The 23,776-nt window shown below is 45.5% G+C and overlaps 1 protein-coding gene across 5 annotated transcripts in view; it reads left to right on the top strand.

The window, feature by feature from the left end:
- Nucleotides 1-23,776, top strand: part of zdhhc1 (zDHHC palmitoyltransferase 1) — a 133,602-nt gene that overhangs the window by 12,848 nt on the left and 96,978 nt on the right. For all 5 annotated transcript variants that reach the window (XM_045689759.1, XM_045689762.1, XM_045689758.1 and 2 more), the window contains 3 exons: nt 9,202-9,326; nt 10,938-11,093; nt 15,145-15,266. In XM_045689759.1, the coding sequence (XP_045545715.1) occupies nt 9,202-9,326; nt 10,938-11,093; nt 15,145-15,266 (403 nt within the window). The remainder of the gene's footprint in view (nt 1-9,201; nt 9,327-10,937; nt 11,094-15,144; nt 15,267-23,776) is intronic.

The raw sequence follows: 23,776 nt of genomic DNA on the forward strand, positions 1-23,776 counted from the left end.
TTCAGATAGTGTCTGGAACGCACGAACAAAACGCCGCAATTTGGATATAACGATGGATTATTTTGGACCAAACCAACATTTGTTATTGAAGTAGCAGTTCTGGGAGTGCATTCTGACAAAGACAACAAAAGGTAATCAAACCTTTATAATAGTAAATCTGATTTTGGTGAAGGCTAAACCTGCCGGGTGTCTAAATAGCTAGCCCGTGATGCCTGGGCTATGTACTTAGAATATTGCAAAATGTGCTTTCACCAAAAAGCTATTTTAAAATCGGACATATCGAGTGCATAGAGGAGTTCTGTATCTATAATTCTTAAAATAATTGTTATGCTTTTTGTGAACGTTTATCGTGAGTAATTTAGTAAATTATTAGCAAATTCCTCCGGAAGTTTGCGGGGGGTATGCTAGTTCTGAACGTCACATGCTAATGTAAAAAGCTGTTTTTTGATATAAATATGAACTTGATTGAACAAAACATGCATGTATTGTATAACATAATGTCCTAGGGTTGTCATCTGATGAAGATCATCAAAGGTTAGTGCTGCATTTAGCTGTCTTCTGGGTTTTTGTGACATTATATGCTAGCTTGAAAAATGGGTGTCTGATTATTTCTGGCTTGGTACTCTGCTGACATAATCTAATGTTTTGCTTTCGCTGTAAAGCCTTTTTGAAATCGGACAGTGTGGTTAGATAAAGGAGAGTCTTGTCTTTAAAATGCTGTGAAATAGTCATATGTTTGAAAAATGGAAGTTTTTGTATTTTTGAGGAATTTGTAATTCGCACCACGCCTATCATTGGATATTGGAGCAGGTGTTCCGCTAGCGGAACGTCTAGATGTAAGAGGTTAACAGAACCTGGTATGGGCCTTCCCAACGGGGCTGCTTCCTGTCTTTTCTCCTCAGGGACTGGATCCACACCCAGTCTCCTGTTTGTACTGAGTGAATCACCTTCTCCTGTAATTCACCTGTTGGACACAAAATCTTGGACATACGGGTTTGGTTAACAAACAGTCTTCTCATGTGCTCTGCTAGTATATCTTCAACTTCCATGTCTACCTGTTCTGGTATCTCTAACTCTGGCATTCTATAGGCTCTACTTGATTAGCTAAAATGTCATCCATCATTTAAAGAGATAGATGCTAGTAAACCAACTCTAGGGATAATATCTTGTCCTAATATTCTAGCTACCATAATCATGTCCACCAAGTAAGTTGGGAAGGCTTCTACCCATTTGCTATACTTATCTATTATTGTTAAACACCCCTTCTTCCCCTCAATTCGGAATAGTTCAATAAGTCCAATTCCAAATGTTGGAATGGATCTTCTTACAAAAAAAAAAAATGTTTAAGTAATTATCCTTTAGGCCATCACTCTTTCCTAACTACTCTACTATACTTCCCTCCCCTTGATACATTGCTTAGCCTATGTATCAATATTGCTGCGTATCCCTACAATGTCTTTGGTAGGATAAGTAAATTATCCTTATGTCAGACCTTCTCTTGTAGGATGCCCCCTTTCATGTTCCACATGTCCAATTCTCCCTGGGGCCTTCATCCTCGGCTATTCTGTAACAATTCTCTGTCAATTGTTTTATCTTCTTTAAGATGTATCTGTGCTGTTTTGTATGGTTTTAAATGTCTATGTGCTTGTCTGTGTAAATAGTAACTTTTCTCTCCTTTCTTATTTCACCGGTTCTAGTCAATGCTACTATTTCGGCCTACTGTGCAGAATAGTGTCTGGGCAATGGTTCAGTGTCTAACACCTGAAACCAACTAAGCCCTTTTAGTTAGGGTAACAATTACTTTCAACAAAATGATCATATCTCCTCCTAGCGAATTTACCAAACATAAACTTAAAATCAAAACTAAAATACATGCCTGCCAATGGAGCCGATAGTCTCTCCATGAAATTAATATCCTAGAGCTTAGTGAACCAAATTCTCTTCCTATCTACTCCTGCTGGCCCCCCTCCTTTCTTCCTGCTACTCCCCAACCCTCAAGGTTTCAGCAGTGCAGGGGAGGATCTCTCTGTCTGCCCTTCTATCTGTCTCCAGCTTTTTCTCATAATATGGTTGTTTCCAAATATTGACTAAATGTCTCATTGTCTCCTTGGTTGCACTCCTGAACTTTTTAGAAAAATCAACCTTTCTAGATATTGCATATCTACTTAAATTTATCTCGATACCCTCAATAATCCTGGATCACCTACAGATGTCATATATCCCTGTCCTGTTGACATAAGTCTACCATTATTAAACTTATTCGCAACAAAATATAGTAATACTATTATATCAGTTCCACAGCCTTGTTGTGCTAAATTTCTTACACTGAATTCAACAACAGCTGACTTCCTAAGGGAAAATAAACTTATCTAGATCATGTAAAAAATACCCCTGCTACTGGTCAAAATATTTTCAAATCACATAATCAGATCAAAATGACTAATCTGATTACTCCACCAAGAAAAATTATTTTACCCTTATTGTTCTAGGAAAATAGACTTAAGGAAGCCTACCCTTAGTCTAAGGCTTTGCCCTTTTAGTCCTATCATTGGTTCAAGTTATCAATTGTGTCTAAGAACTTTAACTCCATCATAATTATCAGTTCTACAAATTCCCTTAAAATCAATATCACCAATGACCTTAAATTCACCATCCAAATGGCTTTTCAATGTGGCTGATCAGACCACACAGGAAAAGTCACCAGAGGGGTTAAAAGTCATACCACCCTTTCAGAACCGTGTTTCTTACTACATTAAACAAATTAAGGCTTAGAACTTCATCTACATTTTGTATCCCAGGTTCCCAGAACATTCCCTATCAAAAGAATTTCATGTGTTTATTAAAACTCAGAAAACAAAACTTCCAAAATACCATGTGTGTATACCCCTATAGCCTCTCTGGGCTAGGCGGGACGAATTCGTCCCACCTACGTAACAGCCACTTTAAGCCTGTGGCGCGATTTTCAAAACCTTAAAAATCCTATTACTTCAATTTCTCAAACATATGACTATTTTAAAGACAAGACTCTCGTTAATCTAACCACACTGTCCGATTTCAAAAAGGCTTTACAACGAAAGCAAAACATTAGATTATGTCAGCAGAGTACCAAGCCAGAAATAATCAGACACCCATTTTTCAAGCCAGCATATAATGTCACCAAAACCCAGAAGACAGCTAAATGCAGCACTCACCTTTGATGATCTTCATCAGATGACAACCCTAGGACATTATGTTATACAATACATGCATGTTTTGTTCAATCAAGTTCATATTTATATCAAAAACCAGCTTTTTACATTAGCATGTGACGTTCAGAACTAGCATACCCCCCGCAAACATCCGGGGAATTCGCTAACATTTTACTAAATTACTCACGATAAACGTTCACAAAAAGCATAACAATTATTTTAAGAATTATAGATACAGACCTCCTCTATGCACTCGATATGTCCGATTTTAAAATAGCTTTTTGGTGAAAGCACATTTTGCAATATTCTAAGTACATAGCCCAGGCATCACAGGCTAGCTATTTAGACACCCGGCAAGTTTAGCACTCACCATAATCATATTTACTATTATAAAAGTTTGATTATCTTTTGTTGTCTTCGTCAGAATGCACTCCCAGGACTGCTACTTCAATAACAAATGTTGGTTTGGGCCAAAATAATCCATCGTTATATCCGAATAGCGGCGTTTTGTTCGTGCGTTCCAGACACTATCCGAAATGGTAAAGAAGGGTCGTGCGCATGGCGCAATTCGTGACAAAAAAATTCGAAATATTCCATTACCGTACTTCGAAGCATGTCAACCGCTGTTTAAAATCAATTTTTACGCCATTTTTCTCGTAGAAAAGCGATAATATTCCGACAGGGAATCTCCTTTTCGGCAAACAGAGGAAAAAATCACAAAGGCGGGGGCGGTCGGGTCACGCGCCTAAGCCCAGTGTCCCTTGATCGGCCTCTTGAGAAAGGCGATAATGTGTTTCAGCCTGGGGCTGGGATGACGACATTCTGTTTTTTCCCGGGCTCTGAGCGCCTATGGACGACGTAGGAAGTGTCACGTTAGAGCAGAGATCCTTAGTAAAAGATAGAGATGGAAAAGAAGTTCAAGAAATGGTCAGACAGGCCACTTCCTGTAAAGGAATCTCTCAGGTTTTGACCTGCCATTTGAGTTCTGTTATACTCACAGACACCATTCAAACAGTTTTAGAAACTTTAGGGTGTTTTCTATCCATATGTAATAAGTATATGCATATTCTAGTTACTGGGTAGGAGTGGTAACCAGATTAAATCGGGTATGTTTTTTATCCAGCCGTGTCAATACTGCCCCCTAGCCCTAACAGGCTATGATATCATGTCCCTAGGAATTTGTTATTTATTTATTTTTTCAAAGAGAGCTAAGCGCTTATTTTTCCATAAAATAACCACTTGGTCAGCGTTTCATCCTATCACACAGATTCAAAAACCCCAAAGTTGACTATAAACAAAACCTAATAATACTTATAATTCCATTGTACTCCCCCCCATCATTAGTTTTAAACTTCCTCAATGGTTTATGTGATTGAACATGCTTTTCTGTGGGCGCCTGACCTTTTCTCTGTATTTGTCTCGACCCCCTCTTTGGCCTCTCTTATTTCCCTCAGATCTGCTATCCCCCACCCTACGAGGTTCTGTTTGGTGGCACGATTTATCTCGGGACGCATTCCACTGAGGAAAGCAATTTTTAATTCCTGATAATACGGGGCATCAAATCCATCCACTACCGGGGGTTCTATTAACCCACTATTAGCGTTGGACACGTCCTTTAATCTCTCTAGGTATTGGCTTATAGTCTTATGAAATGTCCAAGGGTTTAAAAAAAATATCATGTATATCGCCACAATTCTGTCGTAATTATTAATTTCTACTCCTTATAATTCATTTAGATTTAAGTAACTGCCTTTTCCTTGATTCCGTCATTCAAATACAACTCCCATTCTCTATAAATCCTTTAAGCAGGCCATTCAGACCACAAACAACGTACTTTATCGAATTCGCCTCGCTATTATTTTGAAAGAATCTGTCTTCCTATTTAAACTAAACAAGCTATCAAAACATTCGGTTTCTATCTTAAACAAACACTAACAACCGTATCGTTCCAGTCAAAACATAACAATAATTAAATTTAATTTTAGTCCCATGGGCTGGGATCCGAACACGGGTCCCCCGCATGGCAGGCAAGAATTCTACCACTGAACCACAATGCTATTGTTCATGTTTACAATTTCGGTAGTTGTGTCCTACTCGGTCACAATGTTCACAGGGTGTTTTACAGTCTCTGGCGAAATGTCCTGTTCTATCGCAATTAAAACACCGCTTCTTTTCGTCTTTGTCAGCGCGTCTCCCTGTTTTTCCTCTTCTGTCTACAGAGTCTCTTCTCCTCCCCGCTATTTCCCCTAGGGTTGCTATCAGGTACTCATAGTGAACGGCAAATCTCTTCACCTCTGCCAGAGTTGCTATTACCCATCCTACTAGAGTCCTTTTTATGGCACGACTTATCTCTGGGCGCATTCCACTGAGGAAAGCTATTTTCAGTTGCTGGTGATATGCTGTATCGTTCCCCTGGGCTACCGGTGGCTCTATTAACCCACTGTTGGCATTGAATACCTCCTTTAATCTCTCTAGGTATTGACTTATAGTCTCATTGTCTTCTTGTTTACATTCGTGGACCTTAGAGAAATCTGCATGTCGGTGATAGTGGTCCCTCAGATTATTACACAGCTGTGTGATTTTCTCGACATACTGTCCATCTATCGCCCAGGGCAATACCACCAAATCATTATGTCCAGGTACCCACTGTCCCCGGACCGCTGCCCAGTCCTTCCCCACCAGCTGTCTTACTGCTCTCTCAATTTCCCCTGTGTCTAGCTTAAAGCTGGCTGCTAGACCTTCCAGATCTCTTCCGAACCCTTCTATACCTGTCTTAGGATGCACTACACCCTCTACGGCTCGGACCACATCTCTCTGTGTCCATGCCCTGTATACATCCAGAGTGGCCTGTGCCCCATCATCCCCAGCCCGTGGGTTTGGCAATGCTATCATAGGGTACTGGCCACTCTCTCCATCCTCTCTCAACTTCAGTAGCTCCTCTCTCTCCTTACCCTGTTCTTCCAGCAGCCTTCTCAGGGCTTTGACTGCCCTATCCTCTTCACTATCTACATGTCTATGTTCTACTTAACTCTAGCTTTTCTACATCTAAACGTCCATCAAATTCATACTTATTTCTCCATTTTGGGTCAAAATAAATGTTCCATTTATCCTTGGATTGAATATATCTCTCATATATCTCTCTTAATTCCGGGACCTCCTTTGAGGATTTACCACCCATATTATTAAATTGCTTTCCTTGTTATTATTGTCATGACGTTGGCCTCTTTTGGTACAGGGAGGACAGTTGACCCCTCCCTTTTGCACCCAATCGACCCTGTGTGTAAAGGGTCGTAAAAACTCTAAAATTCCAGGAGAGTCTCTGGCCACATGGCCCATAGAGAGACACAGGAAATTCTTCCAACTCATAGAATTGGAGAGCCAAGCGACATTTTGCGTTCTGGAGAAGGTATGGGAGATTGGTGAAGAATCCAGCTACGAACTGATCCGCTGGGTACAATTTGGTGATACTCAGAAGAGACAATATAGCCATATTACCATAAAACTGTTTATATAATAGACTCGGTTTAAGACTTGCATCATATGGGTGTATGGAATGTATTAATAAGGATAAAGCTTTTGTAAGACATTGAGATGCTATGTACTGATGTAATGTGATAGAATTGTATTTCTGTAACCAACTCTAACTCAGTCATAGGCACGCCCCCAGGGACCCATACAGGACCAGGCGTCATTTGACAAGCTGTTCTATGGGCACTATAAAACACCCCCTGATTTACATTTCTACAGACCAGGCCTACACTCTATGGCCAGAGGTTTGACCATCCAAGTACTCTACTGAAAGTGAACTATACCACGTGGTTAACTTTTAGACTATCGAGACCGACAGAATAAGAACAAGTCTTTGATATTAATTATTAGTCTGCAGCTAAGTAAATTATATCATCGAACGCGAAGACCAACGAAACAACCATTCGATGAGGACATTAATGAATGTCGCTCTGAAAGATCCATTCTAACCGAGAGAGAGAGAGAGAGAGAACGCGGACAAAACTCCCCAACAGAACTACTCTCCAACAAGAATCAGAACGACACACTGAGCGTAAATATATATTGATTGCAATTGTTCCCGAATGAGTGAGCCTTCAATTGTCAATTGTTAATATTAATGAACCCTGTGTAACTTCTCAGCCGACCTTTTATGATCCATTGTTCAACAGGCCGACCTGCCTGTTTAGCCCACAAGGGCACATTCCCATACCAATCCTTTGTGACGATAATTACTGTTTGTATGTTTTTCTGTTAATTACTTAGTGTAGTAAATAAATGATTTTAAGACAATTGATGTATGGATGATTTTAGTAAAGACTGGGTTCGTGCAGATACAACAATTTACGACGTTTGGAATGAGACTGGACTAGAGGTAAATACACCATTTAAACTAGAGGATAATCGGCCTATACTATAATAGAATATAATATTATAGTACAGGAAAGTTATATTAGGAAAATTATAGCTTTGTAATCTGAATATTCTCCTTGGTGCCCCGATCTCCTAGTTAATTACATTTAAACGATTAATCAGTTTAATCGCGTGATAATAATTACAGGGAGCTAATTGATAAACATATCTTCCGTTTAATGGTAACCCAAAGACACGACATTATGCTTATTCTCACAATGTATGGGTGTGCTTTTATTCTATATTTTTAATAGTCCCTGACTACTTCCCATATACCCCTAATAGTCCCAGACTATTTCCCATATATTTTGAATAGACCCAGACTATTTCCCATATATTTTTAGTAGTCCCAGACTACTTCCCATATATTTTTAGTAGTCCCAGACTACTTCCCATATATTTTTAGTAGTCCCAGACTACATCCCATATCTTTTGAATAGTCCCAGACTATATCGATACGGGGTAGTTTATTTTTAGTAATGGCCTCAATTACTACGAGTCATTACGGACCTGTCCGTTTCCGAATAGTCCCAGACTACTTCCTATATTTAAAATCCTCCCTCACCTTTATCTTGACCAATGCTTTATAGGAATTTTTAGTAAGTTTAGAATTTAACCCCAAAATAATGAATAAAGATTACTGACCTTATCTTGCAGCTGAGAATTCAATGTTCGTAGAATCTCGTCACCACCTCTGTCGCGTACCAGTTTGCCACCGGCCTGTAAAGAACCCACAGAAAAGGGCCAGGTCTTTGATTTACGGATATTTCATCCGCCCGTGCACGGTTTCGGTGTCTCCTTGGAACGACAGCGGCAGTTTGAAATCCGGCTCGAATAGGACCAATTGTTAAAGGAATTTTATATCTTTATGATAATAATCAATAATCAATTCGCCTTGACTAATGCCCAAGGTTTGTAAGACAATGGGTTATAATAATTAGGCAAGGACTCAGCTTTCTGCAAAAGGTTTCTGTAGCTTTATTCATGAGAACGTTCTGGCGTCAGGATAACAAAACAGTCATTATATAGTTCTTGCTAACTTACGCACATGCATTTACACACAATCCGTTGGTGACTTGCAACCCCCATAAACTTCTCACACTGTTTATCACCTTCTGGCTCAGCCTGTTCCTTTCCTTCAAGGTTAGGAACTCTCTGAAGTTTTACTCCCTTGACCATCTGCTTCTGTAGCTATACTAATTGCATACACACATTTCTTTCCCTCTCCAGTGGTTCCTGGACTTTCCGGAACTAATCAGACCAATCGATCCCTACATTGATCATTACATTGATTATTCATTAAACCTGCTGTATGACTAATAATTCATCATGGTTTATTGATTCATTTACATTTATTAGATAATTCTCTTATCAGTACCCTAACATATCCTCTCTCTCTCTACCCCAGGCACTTCCTGAACAGTGTGATCTCTGTGTTCATGTACCCTATCATCTCTCTCTACCCCAGGCTCTTCCTGAACAGTGGTATCTCTGTGTTCATGTACCCTAACCTCTCTCTCTCTACCCCAGGCTCTTCCTAAACAGTGGTATCTCTGTGTTCATGTACCCTATCCTCTCTCTCTCTCTACCCCAGGCTCTTCCTGAACAGTGTGATCTCTGCTCTGCTGGGTGTTTGCCTGGTGGTGGCCATCGCCAGTTACATCTTCATCGAGTTCTTCTTGGATCCCTCAAAGCTGCGCAGTGATAAACACTTCCAAGGTAAACCCTGGTACTGATAAACACTTCCAAGGTAAACCCTGGTACTGATAAACACTTCCAAGGTAAACCCTGGTACTGATAAACACTTCCAAGGTAAACCCTGGTACTGATAAACACTTCCAAGGTAAACCCTGGTACTGATAAACACTTCCAAGGTAAACCTTGGTACTGATAAACACTTCCAAGGTAAACCCTGGTTCCTGGCACTGAATAACACTTCCAAGGTAAACCCTGGTGCTGATAAACACTTCCAAGGTAAACCCTGGTACTGATAAACACTTCCAAGGTAAACCCTGGTACTGATAAACACTTTCAAGGTAAACCCTGGTACTGATAAACACTTCCAAGGTAAACCCTGGTAACTGGCACTGATAAACACTTCCAAGGTAAACCCTGGTACTGATAAACACTTCCAAGGTAAACCCTGGTACCTGGCACTGAATAACACTTCCAAGGTAAACCCTGGTACTGATAAACACTTCCAAGGTAAACCCTGGTACCTGGCACTGAATAACACTTCCAAGGTAAACCCTGGTGCTGATAAACACTTCCAAGGTAAACCCTGGTACTGATAAACACTTCCAAGGTAAACCCTGGTACTGATAAACACTTTCAAGGTAAACCCTGGTACTGATAAACACTTCCAAGGTAAACCCTGGTACCTGGCACTGAATAACACTTCCAAGGTAAACCCTGGTACTGATAAACACTTCCAAGGTAAACCCTGGTACCTGGCACTGAATAACACTTCCAAGGTAAACCCTGGTACTGATAAACACTTTCAAGGTAAATCCTGGTACTGATAAACACTTTCAAGGTAAACCCTGGTACTGATAAACACTTTCAAGTTAAACCATATTATTTATATTTTATCTTTGAACTTTCTTCAAACTACAAATCTACCATTCCAGTGTTTTTCTTGCTATACTTTATTTACTTTGCCACCATGGCATTTTTTTGCCTTTACCTCCCTTATCTCACATCATTTGCTCACATTGTATATAGTCTTATTTTTTTTTTCTTCTACTGCATCATTGATTGTATGTTGTTTTACTCCATGTATAACTCTGTGTTTTTGTATGTTGTCGAACTGCTTTGCTTTATCTTGGCCAGGTCGCAATTGTAAATGAGAACTTGTTCTCAACTTGCCTACCTGGTTAAATAAAGGTGAAATAAATAAATAAATAAAAAACCCTGGTACTGATAAACACTTCCAAGGTAAACCCTGGTAACTGGCACTGATAAACATTTCCAAGGTAAACCCTGGTACCTGGCACTGATAAACATTTCCAAGGTAAACCCTGGTACTGATAAACACTTCCAAGGTAAACCCTGGTACTGATAAACACTTCCAAGGTAAATCAATCAATCTATCAGCTTTATTATTAGAGAGAGAGAGAGATTTTACTATGTGTCCACTCCTGTTTGTTCTGATGTCCCTGCCTTGTCTGTCTCTCTGCTCAGCAATACAAGACTAGCTCTCTGTGTCCACTCCTGAAGTCTGTTCTGATGTCCCTGTCTTGTCTGTCTCTCTGCTCAGCAATACAAGACTAGCTCTCTGTGTCCACTCCTGAAGTCTGTTCTGATGTCCCTGTCTTGTCCTCCTCACAGTGAACAATGAGACGGTGGTGTGGTTTGTTTTCCTGCCCGTGGCTCCGGTCTCCACAGCAGGTCCAGCCATCCCTGTCCTGGCTGGCATCACCATCGCCCTGGGCCTGCTCTCTGCTCTGCTGCTGGGACATCTACTCTGCTTCCACTTCTACCTCAGTGAGTTTTAAAATCTGCTTTATACTTCATGTTTCTGGCTGTCTCTGGCTGGCTGGTCCTTTGTATGTCTGTCTGCTGGGACATCTACTCTGTTTACACACGTATATACTGTACCTCAGTAAGATCTATCTAGCTGGCTCACTTTGGGAAGTCCAAGAACTCACATTTATATCTAACGTTTACCTACCAACTAAGCATTTATAGAACTAACTTTGTACTTTATACTTTAGTCAAAATCTTTCACAATGTACACTTTGGTCATTCACGTCTCAACCTGAGTCTGTAAATCATATCTACCTCTCTTAGTGTGCACTATACAGAGTCAATGCTGTGGTGAAATGTTCATTCCTGACAATGACTGGACTTCTGTTCTCATCTGCATCTCCATAGCAACAGCAGCATTAGCCCCAGTGAATACAACCAGCTCCATAGCAACAGCAGCATTAGCCCCAGTGAATACAACCAGCTCCATAGCAACAGCAGCATTAGCCCCAGTGAATACAACCAGCTTCATAGCAACAGCAGCATTAGCCCCAGTGAATACCTCAAGCTCCATAGCAACAGCAGCATTAGCCCCAGTGAATACAACCAGCTCCATAGCAACAGCAGCATTAGCCCCAGTGAATACAACCAGCTCCATAGCAACAGCAGCATTAGCCCCAGTGAATACAACAAGCTCCATAGCAACAGCAGCATTAGCCCCAGTGAATACAACAAGCTCCATAGCAACAGCAGCATTAGCCCCAGTGAATACAACCAGCTCCATAGCAACAGCAGCATTAGCCCCAGTGAACACAACAAGCTCCATAGCAACAGCAGCATTAGCCCCAGTGAATAGAACAAGCTCAACATCAAAACATCCCACTAATAAATAATCACATCATGTTACAACACTGGCTTGTATTAACTCTCTCTCTCTCTCTCACACACACACACACACACACACACACACACACACACACACATAGAGCAGTATGTTAGTCCCAGCACGGACTTGGTAGGATAGAAGGCCAAATAGGTGGAGGCTCTGCTGTGTGTGTGTGTGTGTGTGTGTGTGTGTGTGTGTGTGTGTGTGTGTGTGTGTGTGTGTGTGTCTGCGTGTGTGTGTATGTCTGCGTGCGTGTCAAATATGATTTGCCTGCTCTGGTTACCTTGGACACCAGAAGGCTGGATGTCCTTTGGGTGGTGGACCATTCTTGATACACACAGGGAAACTGTTGAGTGTGAAAAACCCAGCAGCGTTGCAGTTCTTGACACACTCAAACCGTTGCGCCTGGCACTTGCTACCATACGCCGTTCAAAGACACCTGCTACCATACGCCGTTCAAAGACACTTTCTACCATACGCCGTTCAAAGACACCTGCTACCATACGCCGTTCAAAGACACCTGTCACCATACGCCGTTCAAAGGCACCTGCTACCATACGCCGTTCAAAGACACCTGCCACCATACGCCGTTCAAAGACACCTGCCACCATACGCCGTTCAAAGGCACCTCCTACCATACGCCGTTCAAAGGCACCTGCTACCATACGCCGTTCAAAGACACCTGCCACCATACGCCGTTCAAAGGCACCTCCTACCATACGCCGTTCAAAGGCACCTGCCACCATACGCCGTTCAAAGGCACCTGCCACCATACGCCGTTCAAAGGCACCTGCCACCATACGCCGTTCAAAGGCACCTGCCACCATACGCCGTTCAAAGACACCTGCCACCATACGCCGTTCAAAGACACCTGCCACCATACGCCGTTCAAAGACACCTGCTACCATACGCCGTTCAAAGACACCTGCTACCATACGCCGTTCAAAGACACCTGCTACCATACGCCGTTCAAAGACACCTTCTACCATACGCCGTTCAAAGACACCTGCTACCATACGCCGTTCAAAGGCAGAACACAAACACAATCCATGTCTCAATTAGAAATCCTTCTTCAACCTGTCTCCTCCCCTTCATCTACACTGACTGAAGTGGATTTAACAGGTGACATTAATAAGTGATCAAAGCTTTCAGCTGGTCAGTCTGTTATGGAAAGAGCAGGTGTTCATAATGTTTTGTACACTCAGTGTAAATATACTGTTTCCCTGGGGCCTCCTGTTCCACACGATGACAATTAACTAATTGGCCCCATCACAGTGTAAACAATGGCCTGGAGCGGGAACAACAAGCCCTAATTGGCCCCATCACAGTACAACACAGTGTAAACAATACCCTGGGGCTGGAACAACAAGCCCTAATTGGGCCCATCACAGTACAATACAGTGTAAACAATACCCTGGGGCTGGAACAACAAGCCCTAATTGCCCCCATCACAGTACAACACAGTGTAAACAATACCCCGGGGCTGGAACAACAAGCCCTACAGGGAATAGGGTCCTGGTCAAAGGTAGGGAGGAAGGGGCCATAGAGAGTTACTCTAGTCCTCCACTAGAGTGTATGGGAGGAAGGGGCCATAGGGAGGAAGGGGCCATAGGGAGGAAGGGGCCATGGGGAGGAAGGGGCCATGGGGAGGAAGGGGCCATGGGGAGGAAGGGGTCATGGGGAGGAAGGGGCCATGGGGAGGAAGGGGCCATAGGGAGGAAGGGGCCAAAGGGAGGAAGGGGCCATAGAGTTACTCTAGTCCTCCGCTAGAGTGTATGGGAAGAAGGGGCCATAGGGAGGAAGGGGCCATAGGGAGGAAGAGGCCATAGAGAGTTACTCTAGTCCTCCACTAGAGTGACTGGGAGGAAGGGGCCATAGGGAGGAAGGGGCCATAGGGAGGAAGGGGCCATAGGGAGGAAGGGGCCATGGGGAGGAAGGGGCCATAGGGAGGGAAGGGGCCATAGGGAGGGAAGGGGCCATAGGGAGGGAAGGGGCCATAGGGAGGAAAGGGGGCCATAGGGAGGGAAGGGGCCATAGGGAGGGAAGGGGCCATAGGGAGGAAAGGGGCCATAGGGAGGAAAGGGGGCCATAGGGAGGAAAGGGGCCATAGGGAGGAAAGGGGCCATAGGGAGGGAAGGGGCCATAGGGAGGGAAGGGGCCATAGGGAGGGAAGGGGCCATAGGGAGGAAAGGGGCCATAGGGAGCCAAGGGGCCATAGGGAGCAAAGGGGCCATAGGGAGGAAAGGGGCCATAGGGAGGAAAGGGGCCATAGGGAGGAAAGGGGCCATAGGGAGGAAAGGGGCCATAGGGAGGGAGGGGCCATAGGGAGGAAGGGGCCATAGGGAGGAAGGGGCCATATGGAGTTACTCTAGTCCCCCACTAGACTGTATGGGAGCAAAGCCTTTCATTGTAGGAGTGCTGATCTATGATCAGTTTAGTATTTTATATAATAATAAATAAGAAGGGGAACCTGATCCCAGATCAGCACTCCGACAGGTGCTTTGAGAAAACAGGCCTGTAATGTAGAGAGGTACCACAAGGGGGCGTAGGAGGGACGTCTATCCACTGTGTTGTAGCCTGCTACTGTGTCCATAGAGAGAGCAAGGCAGCTTCCTTAACGTTGATGATGGAAGGCAGAGATGGTCAACTGGCTGAAAATTCAGCTCGCGGACAATTTTATTTGGCCCGGCAAATTTGTTCTGAGATAAAAAAATAATAATTTGTTTTTCGACATAAAAGACTAGGAATTCACCTCAAAATAATTTTAATTTAAGGAAATCTGTTCCCAAGTAATTCCACTCATAAACAGAGAGATGTGATTGTGTATCAATGTAATGAACATTAGATATTTTATTTTATCGAATATAATATCTGTTTGGGATTTTTGCGTCAATTTGTAATCTACAAATGAATTTGTCTTATGTTCTGGCCTTCCGACCGTCCACACAATAAAAAAACACGTTGTAGCTGAATCTAGTTGATGATCCTGGATGTAACATTTCATGAGATTCTGTGTGTGTGTGTGTGTGTGTGTGTGTGTGTGTGTGTGTGTGTGTGTGTGTGTGTGTGTGTGTGTGTGTGTGTGTGTGTGTGTGTGTGTGTGTGTGTGTGTGTGTGTGTGTGTGTGTGTGTGTGTGCGTGTGTGTGTGTGTATTGCTAACCCTCCTCTCTCTCTGTTTACAGTGTGGAACCGTCTGAATACGTATGAGTACATCGTCAGACAGAGGCATCGCCAGGAGCCCAGAGACATCAGTAAAGGAGTACAGGGGAACCAAGCAGCGCCTCCTAAAACCAACCTCATGAAGGTACACTGACCCAGGGAAATGGGAGGACCATTTTTATGCACTGAGGATTGTCTCTTTCCTTCCATCCTACCTTTCAGTTGACTTGTGGTGCTCAGTCTCTAGATACCAAGGGACATAATGGCTACCTTTCAGTTGACTTGTGGTCCTCAGTCTCTGGATACCAAGGGACAAAATTACATTTACATTTAACATTTAAGTCATTTAGCAGACGCTCTTATCCAGAGTGACTTACAAATTGGTGCATTCACCTTATAATATCCAGTGGAACAACCACTTTACAATAGTGCATCTAAATTTTTTAAGGGGGGGTTAGAAGGATTACTTTATCCTATCCCAGGTATTCCTTGAAGAGGTGGGGTTTCAGGTGTCTCCGGAAGGTGGTGATTGACTCCGCTGTCCTGGCGTCGTGAGGGAGCTTGTTCCACCATTGGGGTGCCAGAGCAGCGAACAGTTTTGACTGGGCTGAGCGGGAACTGTGCTTCCTCAGAGGTAGGGAGGCGAGCAGGCCAGAGGTGGATGAACGGAGTGCCCTTGTTTGGGTGTAGGGCCTGATCAGAGCCTGAAGGTACGGAGGTGCCGTTCCCCTCACAGCTCCGTAGGCAAGCACCATGGTCTTGTAGCGGATGCGAGCGTCGACTGGAAGCCAGTGGAGAGAGCGGAGGAGCGGGGTGACGTGAGAGAACTTGGGAAGGTTGAACACCAGACGGGCTGCGGCGTTCTGGATGAGTTGTAGGGGTTTAATGGCACAGGCAGGGAGCCCAGCCAGCAGCGAGTTGCAATAATCCAGACGGGAGATGACAAGTGCCTGGATTAGGACCTGCGCCGCTTCCTGTGTGAGGCAGGGTCGTACTCTGCGAATGTTGTAGAGCATGAACCTACAGGATCGGGTCACCGCCTTGATGTTGGTGGAGAACGACAGGGTGTTGTCCAGGGTCACGCCAAGGCTCTTAGCACTCTGGGAGGAGGACACAAGGGAGTTGTCAACCGTGATGGCGAGATCATGGAACGGACAGTCCTTCCCCGGGAGGAAGAGCAGCTCCGTCTTGCCGAGGTTCAGCTTGAGGTGGTGATCCGTCATCCACACTGATATGTCTGCCAGACATGCAGAGATGCGATTCGCCACCTGGTTGTCAGAAGGGGGAAAGGAGAAGATTAATTGTGTGTCATCTGCATAGCAATGATATGAGAGACCATGTGAGGATATGACAGAGCCAAGTGACTTGGTGTATAGCGAGAATAGGAGTGGGCCAAGAACAGAGCCCTGGGGGACACCAGTGGTGAGAGCACGTGGTGCGGAGACAGATTCTCGCCACGCCACCTGGTAGGAGCGACCTGTCAGGTAGGACGCAATCCAAGCGTGGGCGGCGCCGGAGATGCCCAGCTCGGAGAGGGTGGAGAGGAGGATCTGATGGTTCACGGTATCAAAGGCAGCAGATAGGTCTAGAAGGATGCGAGCAGAGGAGAGAGAGTTAGCTTTAGCAGTGCGGAGAGCCTCCGTGACACAGAGAAGAGCAGTCTCAGTTGAATGCCCAGTCTTGAAACCTGACTGATTAGGATCAAGAAGGTCATTCTGAGAGAGATAGCAAGAGAGCTGGCCAAGGACGGCGCGTTCAAGAGTTTTGGAGAGAAAGGAAAGAAGGGATACTGGTCTGTAGTTGTTGACATCGGAGGGATCGAGTGTAGGTTTTTTTCAGAAGGGGTGCAACTCTCGCTCTCTTGAAGACGGAAGGGACGTAGCCAGCGGTCAAGGATGAGTTGATGAGCGAGGTGAGGTAGGGGAGAAGGTCTCCGGAAATGGTCTGGAGAAGAGAGGAGGGGATAGGGTCAAGTGGGCAGGTTGTTGGGCGGCCGGCCGTCACAAGACGCAAGATTTCATCTGGAGAGAGAGGGGAGAAAGAGGTCAAAGCACAGGGTAGGGCAGTGTGAGCAGGACCAGCAGTGTCGTTTGATTTAGCAAGCGAGGATCGGATGTCGTCAACCTTCTTTTCAAAATGGTTGACGAAGTCATCCGCAGAGAGGGAGGAGGGGGGTGGGAGGGGGAGGAGGATTCAGAAGGGAGGAGAAGGTAGCAAAGAGCTTCCTAGGGTTAGAGGCAGATGCTTGGAGTTTAGAGTGGTAGAAAGTGGCTTTAGCAGCAGAGACAGAAGAGGAAAATGTAGAGAGGAGGGAGTGAAAGGATGCCAGGTCCGCAGGGAGGCGAGTTTTCCTCCATTTCCGCTCGGCTGCCCGGAGCCCTGTTCTGTGAGCTCGCAGTGAGTCGTCGAGCCACGGAGCAGGAGGGGAGGACCGAGCCGGCCTGGAGGATAGGGGACAGAGGAAATCAAAGGATGCAGAGAGGGAGGAGAGGAGGGTTGAGGAGGCAGAATCAGGAGATAGGTTGGAGAAGGTTTGAGCAGAGGGAAGAGATGATAGGATGGAAGAGAAGAGAGTAGCGGGAGAGAGAGAGCGAAGGTTGGGACGGCGCAATACCATCCGAGTAGGGGCAGAGTGAGAAGTGTTGGATGAGAGCGAGAGGGAAAAGGATACAAGGTAGTGGTCGGAGACTTGGAGGGGAGTTGCGATGAGATTAGTGGAAGAACAGCATCTAGTAAAGATGAGGTCAAGCGTATTGCCTGCCTTGTGAGTAGGGGGGGAAGGTGAGAGGGTGAGGTCGAAAGAGGAGAGGAGTGGAAAGAAGGAGGCAGAGAGGAATGAGTCGAAGGTAGACGTGGGGAGGTTAAAGTCACCCAGAACTGTGAGAGGTGAGCCATCCTCAGGAAAGGAACTTATCAAGGCGTCAAGCTCATTGATGAACTCTCCAAGGGAACCTGGAGGGCGATAAATGATAAGGATGTTAAGCTTGAAAGGGCTGGTAACTGTGACAGCATGGAATTCAAATGAGGAGATAGACAGATGGGTCAGGGGAGAAAGAGAGAATGTCCACTTGGGAGAGATGAGGATTCCAGTGCCACCACCCCGCTGGCTCGATGCTCTAGGGGTATGCGAGAACACGTAGTCAGACGAGGAGAGAGCAGTAGGAGTAGCAGTGTTATCTGTGGTAATCCATGTCTCCGTCAGCGCCAGGAAGTCTAGGGACTGGAGGGTAGCATAGGCTGAGATGAACTCAGCCTTGTTGGCCGCAGACCGGCAGTTCCAGAGGCTGCCGGAGACCTGGAACTCCACGTGGGTCGTGCGCGCTGGGACCACCAGGTTAGAGTGGCAGCGGCCACGCGGTGTGGAGCGTTTGTATGGCCTGTGCAGAGGAGAGAGAACAGGGATAGACAGACACATAGTAGACAAGCTACAGAAGAGGCTACGCTAATGCAAATGAGATTGGAATGACAAGTGGACTACACGTCTCGAATGTTCAGGAAGTTAAGCTTACGTTGCAAAAATCTTATTGACTAAAATGATACAGTACTGCTGGCTGGTGGAGTAGGCTAGCTAGCAGTGGCTGCGTTGTTGACTTTGAACGTGTAGCTGGCTAGGTAACCTCAGTGGTTTCAGTACTACACCTTGTCATGATACAAAGCAACTTTGTAGCTAGCTAGCTAACATAACGCTAATCAAGACGTTCCTTGTAGTGTATTTAGTTTCAACAATGCTGCTCGTCGGTAATAGTAGGCTGGGTTAGGAAAAATGGCGTCGCGGGGGACGGAAATAGCTGGCTAGCTAACCTCGATGGCTGGCTAGCTAACAATTATCAAGCTATGACAAAGACAACTAAGTAGCTAGCTAGGTAACACTGCACTAGTCAAATCGTTCCGTTGTAAAGTATTAGTATCTACAGCGCTGCTATTCGGTAATGGTTGGCTACCTTTCAGTTGACTTGTGGTCCTCAGTCTCTGGATACCAAGGGACAAAATGGCTACCTTTCAGTTGACTTGTGGTGCTCAGTCTCCAGATACCAAGGGACAAAATGGCTACCTTTCAGTTGACTTGTGGTCCTCAGTCTCTGGATACCAAGGGACAAAACGGCTACCTTTCAGTTGACTTGTGGTGCTCAGTCTCCAGATACCAAGGGACGTAATGGCTACCTTTCAGTTGACTTGTGGTCCTCAGTCTCTGGATACCAAGGTACAAAATGACTACCTTTCAGTTGACTTGCGGTGCTCAGTCTCTAGATACCAAGGGACAAAATGGCTACCTTTCAGTTGACTTGTGGTTCTCAGTCTCTGGATACCAAGGGACAAAATGGCTACCTTTCAGTTGACTTGTGGTGCTCAGTCTCCAGATACCAAGGGACAAAATGGCTACCTTTCAGTTGACTTGTGGTCCTCAGTCTCTGGATACCAAGGGAGAAAACGGCTACCTTTCAGTTGACTTGTGGTGCTCAGTCTCCAGATACCAAGGGACGTAATGGCTACCTTTCAGCTATCCTTTTTTTGTTGCCTATCCTCGTCCCTGGACTGAATTTGATATATGAGGCACATCACCATGAAGAAACAAAATGTTAAAACATGTTCCTCCAAACACACTGCTAGCAACTGTTCGTTCTACCTCAGACCAGGGTCACTAACTGTCCGTTCTACCTCAGACCAGACTCACTAACTGTCCGTTCTACCTCAGACCAGGGTCAATAACTGTCCGTTCTGCCTCAGACCAGGGTCACTAACTGTCCGTTCTACCTCAGACCAGGGTTACTAACTGTCCGTTCTACCTCAGACCAGGGTCACTAACTGTCCGTTCTACCTCAGAACAGGGTCACTAACTGTCCGTTCTACCCCAGACCAGGCTCACTAACTGTCCGTTCTACCTCAGACCAGACTCACTAACTGTCCGTTCTACCTCAGACCAGGGTCACTAACTGTCCGTTCTACCTCAGACCAGACTCACTAACTGTCCGTTCTACCTCAGACCAGGGTCACTAGCTGTCCGTTCTACCTCAGACCAGGGTCACTAACTGTCTGTTCTACCTCAGACCAGGGTCACTAACTGTCCGTTCTGCCTCAGACCAGGGTCACTAACTGTCCGTTCTGCCTCAGACCAGGGTCACTAACTGTCCGTTCTGCCTCAGACCAGGGTCACTAACTGTCCGTTCTACCTCAGACCAGGGTCACTAACTGTCCGTTCTACCTCAGACCAGGCTCACTCACTGTGCGTTCTACCTCAGACCAGACTCACTAACTGTCCGTTCTACCTCAGACCAGACTCACTAACTGTCCGTTCTACCGCAGACCAGGCTCACTAACTGTCCGTTCTACCTCAGACCAGGGTCACTAAATGTCCGTTCTACCTCAGAACAGGGTCACTAACTGTCCGTTCTACCTCAGACCAGGGTCACTAACTGTCCGTTCTACCTCAGACCAGGGTCACTAACTGTCCGTTCTACCTCAGACCAGGGTAACTAAATGTCCGTTCTACCACAGACCAGGGTCACTAACTGTCCGTTCTACCTCAGACCAGGGTCACTAACTGTCCGTTCTACCTCAGACCAGGGTCACTAACTGTCCGTTCTGCCTCAGACCAGGGTCACTAACTGTCCGTTCTGCCTCAGACCAGGGTCACTAACTGTCCGTTCTACCTCAGACCAGGGTTACTAAAAGAGAATGATGTTGCTTTATTAGTTCTTAATCTCTATGTGGTGTCAGTGTCCACACACACACACACACACACACACACACACACACACACACACACACACACACACACACACACACACACACACACACACACACACACACACCCCTCCACTCGGGAGCTGAAACTGTACCCCACCAGAGAGGCTTGTGGGAAACGGAAATCGTTCAGGAACTAATCGGCCAATGGCTCCTCTCAGATTCAATCTGTAATGGAATTCACACCTGTTTCTTTAAACACAAACACTTCAGAGCACACCCTCTCTCTGTCTGTCTGTCTCTCTGTCTGTCTGTCTCTCTGTCTGTCTGTCTCTCTGTCTGTCTGTCTGTCTGTCTGTCTCTCTGTCTGTCTGTCTGTCTGTCTGTCTGTCTGTCTCTTTCTCTTTGTTACTTTTATTTTCTATTTTGTATTTTTTACTTAACACTTCTTTTAAAAAATGTCTTAACTTAAAGCATTGTTGGTTAAGGGCTTGTAAGTCATGTGACAAATACAATTTGATTTGATCTCTATCTCTCTCTCTGATATTTTCACACACTCCTTCTCTCTCTCTCTCTCTCTCTCTCTCTCTCTCTCTCTGATATTTTCACACACTCCCTCTCTCTCTCTCAAACACACAGGCGCTGCATTCATGTGGTAATGTCATCATCTCGTCTCGCCCGGTGCCCTCGGTGTGTTTAGTAAACATGCTGCGTATCATAGTGACATCAGTTACTGATGACCACGTCCATTCAAACAATAGTCCCCAATGGCACCCTTATTCCCTTATATAGTACACTACTCATAGGGATCTAGGTCATTTGGGATGAAAATAATGTCTCTGAACTCTGATACCTCGTGGGCGGAACAAGATTAGGTGACAACTATTAAAGGGGACACGGTATCTATCGTTCTTAGAGAGAGAGAGAGCATGCAACACACTCACATTACAGCTAAACGCTCGCCCTCAGCCCATGTGACACGCCAGGGAACTGATCGTCCCACACACACACGCCAAGAGGTCGCCCAGCCACTGCCACAGATGTTACAGCTTGTGCACGGTAACCCATGACGACCTGAGTGTTGTATTGTGAGTGTGATAACGTGGCTGACTACACCACTAGGATAGTAGTACATACTGACCTCCCTCGGCTGACTACACCACTAGGATAGTAGTACATACTGACCTCCCTCGGCTGACTACACCACTAGGATAGTAGTACATACTGACCTCCCTCGGCTGACTACACCACTAGGATAGTAGTACATACTGACCTCCCTCGGCTGACTACACCACTAGGATAGTAGTACATACTGACCTCCCTCGGCTGACTACACCACTAGGATAGTAGTACATACTGACCTCCCTCGGCTGACTACACCACTAGGATAGTAGTACATACTGACCTCCCTCGGCTGACTACACCACTAGGATAATAGTACATACAGACCTCCCTCGGCTGACTACACCACTAGGATAGTAGTACATACTGACCTCCCTCGGCTGACTACACCACTAGGATAGTAGTATATACTGACCTTCCAGGCTGACTACACCACTAGGATAGTAGTACATACTGACCTCCCTCGGCTGACTACACCACTAGGATAGTAGTACATACTGACCTCCCTCGGCTGACTACACCACTAGGATAGTAGTACATACTGACCACCCCGGCTGACTACACAATGCAAATAGTATGGTTAGCCATTTGATTAGAGTTTCAGGAGTCTTAAGCATGGGGGTAGAAGCTGTAAAGAAGCCTTTTGGACCTAGACTTGGCGCTCCGGTTCCGCTTGCCGTTCAGTAGCAGAGAGAACAGTCTATGACTAGGGTGGCTGGAGTCTTTGACAATTTTGTAGGGCCTTCCTCTGACACCGCCTGGTATAGAGGTCCTGGATGGCTGGAAGCTTGGCCCCAGTGATGTATTGGGCCGTACGCACTACCCTCTGTAGCGCCTTGCGGTCAGAGGCTGAGCAGTTGATATACCAGGCAGTGATACAACCAGTCAGGATGCTCTCGATGGTGCAGCTGTAGAACTTTTTGAGGATCTGAGGACCCATGCCAAATCTTTTCAGTCTCCTGAGGGGGAAAAGGTGTTGTCGTGCCCTCTTCACGGCTGTCTTGGTGCGTTTGGACCATGATAATTTGTTGGTGATGTTGACACCAAGGAACATGAAACTCTCAACCTGCTCCACTACAGCACCGTCGATGAGATTGGGGGCGTGCTCGTTCCCCATTTACCTGTAGTCCTCAATCATCTCCTTTGTCTTCATCACATTGAGGGAGAGGTTGTTATCCTGGCGCCACATGGCCAGGTCTCTGACCGCCTAAAACTGTTGTGTTGTCGGCAGACTTAATGATGGTGTTGGAGTCGTGCCTGGCCGTGCAGTAATGGTTGAACAGGGAGTATAGGAGGGGGCTGAGCACGCACCCCTGAGGGGCCCCCATGTTGAGGATCACGTGGCAGATGTGTTGTTATCTACCCTCACCACCTGGGGGCGGCCCATCAGGAAATCCAGGATCTCTAGTTGTAGAGGGAGATGTTTAATCCCAGGGTCCTTAGCTTAGTGATGAGCTTTGAGGGCACTATGGTGTTGAACGCTGAGCTGTAGTCAATGAATAGCATTCTCACATAGGTGTTCCTCTTGTCCAGGTGGGAAAGGGCAGTGTGGAGTGCAATTTGAGATTGCGTCATCTGTGGATCTGTTGGGGCGGTATGCAAATTGGAGTGGGTCTAGGGTTTCTGCTGTTTCAGTTTTGCTTGCCTCGAAGCGCGCATAGAAGTTATTTAGCTCGTCTGGTAGGCTTGCGTCACTGGGCAGCTCGCGGCTGGGCTTCCTTTTGTAGTCAGTAATAGTTTTCAAGCCCTGCCACATCCGACGAGCATCGTAGCCGGTGTAGTAGGATTCAATCTTAGTCCTGTATTGATGCTTTTCCTGTTTGATGGTTCGTCGGAGGGCATAGCGGGATT

The sequence above is a fragment of the Salmo salar genome, chromosome ssa11 (assembly GCF_905237065.1).
Source record: "Salmo salar chromosome ssa11, Ssal_v3.1, whole genome shotgun sequence".
NCBI classification, from domain to species: Eukaryota; Metazoa; Chordata; class Actinopteri; order Salmoniformes; family Salmonidae; genus Salmo; species Salmo salar.